Source organism: Fulmarus glacialis, unplaced genomic scaffold (genome assembly GCF_000690835.1).
Source record: "Fulmarus glacialis isolate BGI_N327 unplaced genomic scaffold, ASM69083v1 scaffold18809, whole genome shotgun sequence".
Lineage (NCBI taxonomy): Eukaryota > Metazoa > Chordata > Aves > Procellariiformes > Procellariidae > Fulmarus > Fulmarus glacialis.
Window position 1 is genome coordinate 21,710 of NW_009232836.1, and position 11,469 is coordinate 33,178.

Genomic DNA, 11,469 nt, shown 5'->3' on the forward strand with positions numbered 1-11,469 from the left:
CTGTTTCTGGGCATAGCTTTAGATTTGATATTCTCCAAGAAATGGACTTTACCTTCATCGTAATACTGGTCTCAGAGAAGCACAACAGCTCCTCACCTTCCCCCAGTTTTCTTTTAAAGGGGAGGTTGGGAAGAAGGCTGTCAACAAATTATTAGCCTTTCTGGACCTTCTCAGTCAAACTGGCTAAATTAAATGCCTCTGGCTTCATGCTTTCTTGCTTGAGTGAGATCAAAGACAGATGGCTCATCCTTGTTAGATGAGTTGGTCCCAGTGGTCAAGTGAGCCCCTTAAGCTGTGCCTGGGAAGGCCAGATGTGCAATGCAGAAGATTCTGCAGCTCTACCTAGAACACTGAGATTAAGTCTTCATTAAAAATACATGCACAAGAGTACTGCGATATAGGACTCCAATTAAAAGGGAAAGGTGGTGAGATGATGTAGTCATACTTTCTTCAGATGGTGAACTGAAATTTTCCAGGTCTTGCAAGTGTTTTGCTACATGCCTGAGTTTTACTTTGGCTTTTTGCTTAAGCTAAACAGAAGGAGACAACAGCCAAATATTTATCAAATATAGAATAAATCCAGAAGCAATATCATACATATGGGGTTTGTGTGTGCCTTCCCAATGCAAAAGATGCCACAAATGGTACTACTGTTCCTTTTGCACTCCTTTTTCTGTGTACATGACAGGACAGCGTTAATCCCCAAACAGAGATGTTTGTTACCTGAATAAAGGCTGCTTGAGATATTCATGGTTTGCAGGTAGTTATGACAGCGTTCTTTATGTTCTTCCAAAGAGCTGCGCTGCTTATAGCTGCGACCACAGTATCCACACTTATGGGGTTTTCCAACTGGAGAAAACACAATTAATTGAGAGAGTCAAATGAGGTATTCAACAGCATATTAATAATGGTAAGAACAACAGGAAAAAAGCCCACCCCAAAAATAAACCCATGCTGTGGTGAAGTGAAGAAAGATTCTGTCAATTAAAAAAAAAAAAAAAACCTAATGGAAAACTAGTTGAATATCTTTACATCAACAGGCCAATTCTGTGGGTGCTGCAAGCTGATTTCAGATTATTCACATCAGATAAGGACTGCGACATTAAATCTGCAAAAACGGCATCTACACAAGTGAGAAACTGAAACACCTTCAAAGGTCTGAGCATAGTTGCTTTAGTGCTTAGCTCCCACAGAGACTGCCACAGGGGAACTGGTGGTGTAGGTAGAGACACTGCCCACAGCTGGATGTCAGTTCTGGCGTAACCAGAACCAGTTCAACCCTTTTAGGACAATGTTAGATTTCACATGTTTTCTTGTCCTCTGCTTCTGGAAATTCAAGAGACATGGCATGACAAAATTTTTTCTGTATTACACCAATCCAGATTTAGGCAGTTCCAGGCATTTTGCAGTAACGATATGGTTTCATGGACTTCTGGACCTGAATTTTCCATCTTAGCATGACAAGTCTGTCACCTTATATGTCATTTCACAATTTTAGATGGTTACACAGCTGAATTTTATTTACAAATTCTCAGGTGAAAATCAGACTCAGACATCCAACTTGTTTTATAATGTATTGATGTCAATTTGCCAATTGCAGGAACTAACAAAAATCTACAGTTTATGCCTTGTCTCTTTAGCTACGGAACCCTCAGAGTTTGCCAAAAGTGTCTAGGTGTAATTTCATGTGTATAAGAAAAATTATGTTTAAAATTGTGCAGCCATGAAAATCAGTAACAGTAAGGGAGAGGGGAGGCAAAATAGCATTTTAAAGATCTGCTTTCCTGAATCAGGCCAGGACCTAACACGAGAAGTGGAAATTATTTTAGACATCTGGGACCAACACTAGGGATCTTACTAATTAATGTGTGTGCTAGAGAAGAATTTCCTTAGTTTTGTGCAACACAAAAATGTCACTTTGAGAGCTCCTCTTCTGCTACCCAGAACTTGGTCCCAAAGCCAACTTTCACAAGTAAAGTCACCAGTGTCAGTTCCAGCAATTTGTTTTGGAGGTCTCCTATCCAAATAACAATTTGTATTTCCAGCTTAGCTTGGGAAACTAGATGAGACAACACTCTGCTTTTAAAGGCACTTTAAAGGTGCTAAACTGGTTTTGCTTCCCAGAAGGTACGTAACTATGGCTTCTGTCAAACAATGAGACGTTCATGGCAATGGCAAAGCACAGCTATTCAAAAATATTTATTCAGGTCTCCATATTACTGTTGAGACAAAACACTGAAAAACTCTAGCAGAGTCCTCTTTTTTGGAAGATTGTTATCCTTCTCTCTCCCACACTCTCCCTCTTTCCCACCCTTTCTCTTTCAAAGTACTTGTAATAACAAGGTGCAACAAAAAACTGCTACTAAATGCTGTAGGTGATATTCACTCCTTAGGTCAAGAATGACTACCAGATTGGAGGTTTTTGAGACTTCGTGACTTAAAACCTACTGTGTTTAGACCTTATATTATCTCTATGTGTGGATAAATGCCATCCAAACCCTAAAACATTCATCAGCTTTAATTCATGTTCGCAGTTCCATGAAATGGATTACTCACATGAGGCTTGTAAGATGAAACCCTAATACAGAAACTTTTAATCAGCCAAGAAGTATGGGGAAAAAACCAGTTCTTCTGGTGAAGGATCATGAGCGTGAGATGAGTTTAGTCATTTCTTTGCTGCTAAAGCACTGTGGCCAGCTCACAGCTTGGTTAACCCCAACATGGGGCCGCTCGCCTCCCCAGGGTGAGAAGACCTCTTAGGCTTGGTGGCCGCGAACACCCCCATCTCCTCAACGGGTGCAGTGATGAGCGCCCGGGACAGTCCCGCACCTTCACTTACCCGAGTGAGTCCTCAGGTGTCCCGTGAGGGCATCCCTGCGACGGCAGGCATAGTTACACAGGTGACACTTGAAGGGCTTTTCACCCGAGTGCAACTTTATGTGGCGCAGAAGGTTGCCCTTCTGTGTAAAGGAGGCTCCGCACTGATTGCACTGGAAAGGGCGTTCTCCTACGGGGAGAAGGAGAAAATATGTGAGAACAAAAAATCTTACGTGGTAACAAGAGAAAGATTTCAGTGAGAAAGTTGTTTTCTCACTACTGCTCTGTGACTTCCACCGGCTGCAGGTTTGATATAACATGAGGCTTTCAGACTAAACCTGCCAGTTTCTTAATGCTTCACTGGCTGGGTCAATTTGATCTGAAAATCTAATTTTTTTTTTCTAAATCAGAATGGCACATCACAATGCAAATTCAAACTCATTTAAATAAAGTGACTGCAACATTTTGTGTTGAAGAGCCACTCTTCCTGATCAGCAGTTTTGGAATAAACCAATATCCAATTTTGCATGTTGTGGCATTTGGTGGGGTTTTTAATGTGGCTTTTTTCAAAGGGTCTTTAAAATATGCCACTGAAGCAGCAAAATAAAAAGGAAACTCATTAAAAATGCATTTCAGGATCACAAGTTCATTTCAGCGTTACATTCTTATATTTAAATGAAAGGCACTTCATTATAACAGTTATAATAACTTCTTTTCATTTACATTTTCCCTGTATTTTCCCTTTCAATTTCTTCTCCATTACCTGTCTGTCCCTAAGCAGCCAAATCAGGAAAGAGACAGAGAAAGAGAGAGAAAGAGAGAGACTAAAATCACATAAGTTAAGACAGCGCAAAGGAAGCCCTGTACTTCCATGCCAAAGTCCCAACCCTTCTCTAGGTAAGGATGAACAGAGGAGCTGCACAAATGGGCTCTGCTGGTCTATACTTTGGATGGACACAGGATAAAACTTGAAGAGACACAGAGTTGATTTGTCTAAACTGGTGCCTGTTATCAAGGAAGCGAATCAACTAGCCTTTGCAAAAATTAACATGGCTGTTGTTTGCTTTTCAGTGCTGTTTAAAATCAATGTGCTCATTTATTCACTTAGCTATTTTTTAAAAATTTAAGATAGATGAGGCTTTTTTTTAAGTCAGTGGGAAATAAAATGTGTTTCCAGTTGTACCAGATAGGAGTAAAGGAAAATTTATACATGAAAGCACTCCATCAACAGGAACCACTCCTGCATGCCGTTTCTCCGTAGCCGTCGACTAAGTCAAACCAGCCTTTGACACTCATTTGCTGAATTCTCTTTCTCTTAGGTATAAATGTAATCTGCTATAGTAATTATAATGCATCGACAATATTAGAAACAGCCCAGAGATGACCTGTTCTTAGTTTTTATTTTCTTTATATAACAATAATATTGAATTTAAAATTTCAGTACTGAAGTTAAAATATAAAAAAAAGAAATACAAATTTTAAAATTTCTTTCTTTTCTCCTACTTAACTACGACATATTATTTTGCACATCTAGGACCAGCTTGTATGTCCATATGTGCGCATATATGTGAAGCATGATCATTTTTGACTTTTGGGTAATGCAACAGAACAGCTGAAAATCAATTAGACAGCAGCACCGTCCCAACCCAAAAATCTGCAAAATCTACCGTCAGGGCTGGCAGCTTTAGCATTCAGCAAACAGTAAAATGAATCTACTTTGTGGCAAGATCTTTCCATTGGTCAAACAGCTTCAAGCAGGTCAGCATAGTCCCTGTCGAGCCAAAGGAGCTCACTTTCTTTGTCCATCAAGTAACTGTATTCATCTAAACTATATCCACAACTGCTTCAACTGGCCCACAAAAATGCCAGCATTAGCCTTACAAGATTTTGCAATGTACTTCATAAGCCATGTACAGTAGTTGTTAGGGGAAAAAAGAAAACGGGTAAGAGTCTGTCTGCTTTACCTCTTAATCTTTGGGGCAGTTACTCAGCGTGGAAGGTATTTTTCAGAAATGGACTGAAACAGTAATGAAGAAGTCAGTTTGTCATGGGGGACACACATTCAGAAGAAATGGTTAATTCTTACTAAACAGCTTTTCTAGCATTCATTTCTGTTATTTTTACTCAGAGGAGTGTAAGAGGAGAAAACGAGGATTGTAAAAGTACTCCAGGAATGAAATGTAAAGCAATGTAAGAATGAAATGTATCTCCAGCCTACAGCTCTTGCAATTACAGGGTGAAATCTTGCACTGGCTGAAGAAGACAGGCCGAGGGAGCATTTCAAATGAGACTGCTGCATACCAAATATTTCTACAGAACTTACAGTGGGATCAAATGTAAGGGAACCTGCACTACGTTGCAGCATAAGGGAAAAGACACCACCACCAAAAGACCCTATAACTACGTGTAGCTTGGCCGGCCCTTGGTCGTCCATGCTGCAACTACTGGGGTGGGGAACGCCTGCCTTGTGAGCCCAGCGAAGCTCCCAGCCCTTCTAGGATGGAGACGGTCGCTGATGGAAGATTACTGGGTGTGGCGCTATCCCCCCAAAAATGGGGAAGGGACAGGACGGAAGGAAAAAATACATAATGCATCTTTTGTTTGAACAGTTAGCTTTGTGTGTTATTTTCTCATCAGTTCTGAACAGCACATGTCTATCCTGGGTGGATTTCACTGCACGGTGTGCAGCTATGGACGAATATGGGCCCAGGAGCAAAAACTGCAATGGGACCCTGAATTGAATCAGCCACCATTGCAGTGATTTGCAAGCCTTAGTGGGAGCACGGGCCCTGGTCTACTTATTCAGTGAAGAATATTTATCATCTTAATTGAAATCTTTCTCATTTCATAAACAATATAATGACAAAATCACCTAATACTCAAAGACGTGCATAGCGCACAATTTTTTTTTTTTTTTAATGCTCATTCTTCAATGGGCATTAGTTCTCTAAATAAATTTGAGACATTCAGACCCAACTAACAAGACATAAGTGAACTAACTGGCGACTTAAGTTAAAGGAGTGTGCATATAAGGAGGGAATATATATTCCTATGCACACACACATATATATGCACATATATACATATGCACACGTGCACACACATATGTGCACACTGAGCAAGTGAAGCCTGAATCTATACCCTGAGGTCTCAGCACCAGGGAGCAGGAGGGGATTTCTCCCTCCTTTCTAGATCTCCTTTTTCCTAAACACCAAGCCAGACAGCAGCAAGCTGGAGAAAATCAACGTACTGAAAGCCTTGGGGAATCAGTGAGGATAGTCGGGCATCTGTGAGTGGGATTCGCTCTGCAGACAGGAGCAACAGGTAAGGCGCTAGGAAGCAGTTAGTGCTGTACAGCTGCTTGCAGACAGGAGGGGGCAGAAATATCAGGTGCTGCTCTGCATATCTGCACTTGGCAGGTGTATTCATTAAAAGTAATTATGCCTTTTATCAGGTCAGGCAGTCATTTTATTTTGGCACTTTAGTGTGCTAGAGTTTTGTTCACTTATCAAATATTTATTTAAGGAAACCTCACCGCATATGCAGGTTTTACATGAATTAGCAGTGAAGTAATTCATTTGCGAGTCTTATTCCTTCACCGGGCATGTATTGAAATGGGCTTCAGTGTAGTCAGTTAAATGTCTGTAATAGTGTATCCCATTTCTACTTTTAATTTTCACAGCGCAGCTGAAAGGAAAAGCAGTCACCACTGTTTTCCCATGACGTCCCTTTAATTTAAACTACCAGCTCCAAGCCTCTACTCCCTTACCAGCCCCCGAAAAAGCGCCTGAGCTCACCTGAAGAGGCTGCTCAGGAGGGGAGCTGAGGGCGAGGCGGGAGGGAAGGCAAAGGCTTTCTTTCCATGGAAGGACTCAGGGGTGCAACTTCACACCCTTTAGTTTTATTAAGTGTAAAAGAAGGGGGTCCTGCTGAGCGAAGTGCAGCTCGTGGAGTGCTTCCACGTTAGGTTTTAACTACGTCCTCTGATTAAAAAGAGGGTTCCGTTGGCAAGGCGAGGGCTCTGCAAAGGGTGGAGAAGTCTCAGAGTGACAGCCCGTGCGTGGTAGCACCCCGAGCACCCTTGGCAGGCCCATGAGTCCCTCTGCCAGGCAGGGAGTTTGGGCTGCTGGAGGTCTGTGCCAGGGAAACCGGTGAGGCGGCCCCCGGGCACGCTGCCACAGGGAGCAGGCAGCCCAGCTCGTCCTCCGGAGACTCAGCCTGCCGGGTACCAACCCATGCACTAGAAACAAAGGCAGGTCTGCCCACCGCCTCCCTAAAATCAGGTGTGTCCCCACAGAGGCCATTCAGCCCTGGTGTGAACACTGCCTCTGACCCTCAGGGACCCGAAACAGCTCCTGCAAAGCAGCAACAGCGTGCTTTTAATACAATAGCAGCCACCTTAAACAAGCACAAAGACTTCTACCTCTAAATGCATTTTAAGTTGCAACATTTTATTTCAACTAGTACAGCATCCTCTTCAAGCCCATGGGTCTGTTTAAAAGGCCTCATGTCCAAGTCGTTTTCCATATACATTTTATCAACTTTTAAAGGATCGCATTAACATTCAATTAAAAACAAAAAGGAAACAATCGATCAACAAGCACTCTATTATATCTGAGAACTAGTTGTGGCTTTTCCAATAAAGATAATTATCTGCTTTTCCCTGGCAGAGGGATTTAGCATACCGAATTGAAGAGTACTTTGAAGTAGGCAATGTCACAGCACTGACAGCTATCATCAGCACTGCTTCTGAACGTGGCTAACGCGCGTGACACTAACAGATCGCACCGTCCAAAGCTTGAACAGTCACAGTTACAATGACAGACATTAGCACTGGGGTGGATGGACGACACTCAGGGTCTTTTCATGGATCCTCTCCCTTAAACTCTGAAAACACTTTGCTAATCTCACTCCTTAGGAATTCTGGGGAAATCATTTAAGCATGACTGGGGGGATGAGGAGGAAGAAAGTATCTATGTGTTCACTAGACCATCAGTCAGGTTGTTCTTGCCTTAAAAATATTTTAAAATTCCCTCTCATTTGAATATTCATGCAAAAATGCCAAATACTTTATTTATTTATTTTCAAAGTAACTTGTGTAGCACAACAGTATAGTTCAGTTCTTCTCCTTTGACTACGGATGACCTTAGAGTTTAGATTGGAAGCCTAATTTTTAGACAGCTTATATCAGGTAAGATGAGACTCACCCTGGTCTTCACTTCTTCATTTGTTTCAGCCTCTTAATTTTTGCACTCTTTGAGACTATTCAGAATTAGAAAATTGAGGCAAGAAGATTCACAGCACTGTATAATGAAAAGCCATCCCTATGGAGCACAACATCTTTACATGTCTCTTTTAGTGTCCCAGTGGAAACCCTTTAGTCCAGATTTGACCAGTGACAATACTTGTTTTTACTTCATGAAACATTTGACATAAAATTAACACCTTTTTACTAAGACTGACAGTACAGTTCCCTTACATTTATTTTGCCATTCACTTTCATAATCACTGATCCATAATGAGCTTTGTTGCATTGCTGGAAACATTAGAACTGGGTCGATTTCAGAGTTAGCCACAAATGCGTTTTTCTTCAGCAATTCTTAGAAATTTCTTAGAAATTAAAAAGAATTCTTTACTTTTTTTTTTAAATTTGAATTTTTCATGTAGCTTCAAACCAAAAAACCTGCACAATTTCTAGCCCAATAGATAGACTTCCATCAAGAAGAAATCTCAGTTCCTGTGCTGTCTGAAATGGCATAACAAAATAACCGAGTTCCAAATGCCCACCGATGCTGCATTATCTTACAAGAGGGAACATATGCATGATACAGAAAATAAGTCTTAGTTCCTAATACGTGGCCAATTCTTGTCAACTAAAGGAAAAACTATGGCAGGCCTTACCAGTGTGGCTTCTTTTGTGAACCATGAGCACATTGGGACCGATGCAAATTATCCCACAGATATCACATTTTAGCTTTCCGTTAGGAAGTCGAATGCCTCCAACTCCTGACATAGCCTTGCTGCCTGGGCCATTGTGTGAGCCATTCATTTTCTCTCCCGAGGTATCAAGCATTCGTAAATCCTCCGCACATTCTTCCCCATTCATTTCACAGGCACGCCCATTCTCTTCATCACTCTGAGTCTCTATTTTAATATTACCGGCTGAAAAAAACAATACAGGATGCCACTCAGTTTTGTTACAGAATAAATATGGTGGCAAAGAAACAGTCACATCAAAGGAGATAACTTCTAAACAGCATGTACAATATACCTAAATTACACAAGCTACAAACACAACTACATTTCTACGGGCAATGTGATGAGTTTGTAACACATGGAGCAATGAGCAGTGAATATCAGTAAGACAAATACAAGGCATCCAGGGAGCTGGGAACCCAAACAACATTACAAGTCTGTTCCTAGGTCACTTTGAGATTTTTACATTTGTAGCATGCATTTTGACAATTCAAGCTAATTGGAATGAAACTTAAAATGAATCCACTTCACATGGATTTGTCCAAAACAATTGTGAAAGTAAGTAACTCATCAAAGACAATGGATGAAAATGAACTGAAAATGCAACGTTCTCCACTTGGCAGGAAGATCCTGAGGGCTGTACTGAATCCAAATATTTGGTTTGCAGTTCTATGGGGTAAGCAAGGACAATGGGAAAGCAAAGAGTACAAACACTGATAAAGAAACCAGAGTGGTGAAGGATGGAAGGAAGAATTTAAGAGCAAGAACTAGCATTACAGGAAACTATAGGAATGATAATAGTGTGTTTAGGACAGCAGGATTAGGATCGCTGAGTAAGAGGAGAGGATCTCTACAGTCATGAGCTACTACTGAAAAACAGTCAAATCAACAAAGGTGGGTCAGAGAACTGTTTTGACTTTATTGGATAAGTCCTTTGTGTTCTAATCCCATAGGTGACAATCGCTTGCAACTAGAAGAAGAATTGAGGTATAAATTTGGCATAACCTCACTACATGTGACAAAACATAGGTTGGTAAATTTGATCTGATATGAATACAGCAAGCCTAAACGTTATGGAGAAGAGCCAAGATTCAGATCAGTTAATGCCAGTATTCATGCCTCTTCTCTCCACAGGACTGTATGATGTTTTGTGTAGAATAAATCATCTTTACAGTTATTTCCCTCTTTTCTAATCTGATTATTTTGGTGAAAAAATAGTTCTTCATTAGGCTGAAAAAGACCATTTCATTGCCCCAAATCTTACTTTCCTTTCAGTGAAAAACCTCTTCCTTCAGCCCACCCCACCCCAAAAAGGAGAGCATTTACTTTAATGGCTAGATGAGTATACAAGGGGTCTGTTTCACCCAGTAAAGACCAGGTCTTTTCCTTTTGTGGAACTGTGGTTTTATGGTAGCCTTAATCATAAGTGGTGGTGTAGCAATGACATAATTAAGCTATGGGCAATAATTACCTCAAGAGATGAAAGACCTTGACATTCATTTGAAATTGAAAGGTTTGACAAGCTCTTTTCTGCTACCCCCTGCAACCTCCCAGGTGTCTCAGGAAGACTGCACGGATGTGACCGACAAGAGTATCGCAGACTCAAAATCCTGCTGGGAAACACATTGAGCGTAAAGGTGTTCACATTTCTGAACACTGCTTGACTGGACACCTTCTATAAAGTCTACCAATCTAGGCATTTTAATGATTTTTCAAATATTGCATTTTTAATAGAAATCATATGCAGGACAGAATGAGTGCACATCATAAATAACAGATTTTCCTTTAAAATGTATGCCCTAAAAAGGGGAATAATTTAGAGATATGGAAAAAAAAAATCAATGACTAAACAGTGATTTACAAAGATGGTATGACTGGCTAAGTGATCTACACTATTCTGCAAATTTAGTGGACTACAACCCTGTACTGCTGTTTTCACCATGGCGAACAGAAGCAATAGAACTATTTGGCTTGATCATATTACAGATTTTCCGTAATTCACACACCAATTTTTTTTTCTTAATTATAAGAATAATAATTTGAATGCAAATATATTTATACAAAACAATTACAGGCTCCTTGCCTGCCAGGGACTTGGAGAAGGTGGCTTTTGAGGTAGGTTTTATATTAAGTTAAAACAAAATACATGTGAACGAAGCAAAAAGATCAGACTACTTAAGCCCTTTGGTAGTGTATGCAGACAAACGTACATTACTGAGAAGCGAAGTGACACAAACAAAAATCATAAAAGTAGGAACTAGATGGAAATGCTCTGTAGTGAGCTGAGTTTGCAGTATACTTACGGGAAAAAGATTTGGGAATTATTGCATGAAAGTCCCTAAAGCCTTCTGCCCCATATGCAGCTGCAATAAAGAAGGCAAACAGGATGCTGGTTTGTGGTACTGCTAGCAGTAAATGTAAAAGAAGATGGCATTATTGCTGTAAGAGAAATACCCAGGAGAAAGACAGAACTATCATCACAGAAGCAACACAAACAGTTTAGGATGAAGCAGGAAAGCAACAGGACAGTTGGCAAGGGAATCCTGACCTGCCCAGAACAATTCCCATTTGTAAAAATGCCCTTTTCTTCCAAAGCATCCAACAAGTTTTATCATGTTTTCTAAATGCATAACCTCTCTTGGGTATTCCCCTTGCTCACAGGTTAACTCCTGCTGA

General features: G+C 40.7%; 1 protein-coding gene across 14 annotated transcripts in view; it reads right to left on the minus strand.

Moving 5' to 3' along the window:
* IKZF1 (IKAROS family zinc finger 1 (Ikaros)) overlaps nucleotides 1–11,469 on the minus strand; it is a 55,065-nt gene that overhangs the window by 9,590 nt on the left and 34,006 nt on the right. For 2 of the 14 annotated variants that reach the window (XM_009585099.1, XM_009585096.1), the window contains exons 3-4: nucleotides 2,840–3,007; nucleotides 724–849 (exon numbers count right to left, since the gene is read on the minus strand). The exons of 3 other annotated variants lie outside the window; for them this stretch is intronic. In XM_009585099.1, coding sequence (XP_009583394.1) covers nucleotides 724–849; nucleotides 2,840–3,007 — 294 coding nt within the window. Of the gene's footprint in view, nucleotides 1–723; nucleotides 850–2,577; nucleotides 2,579–2,839; nucleotides 3,008–8,718; nucleotides 8,980–11,096; nucleotides 11,157–11,469 lie in introns of all 14 variants that reach the window. 9 more of the 14 variants (XM_009585097.1, XM_009585095.1, XM_009585104.1 and 6 more) reach the window with 6 other exon arrangements.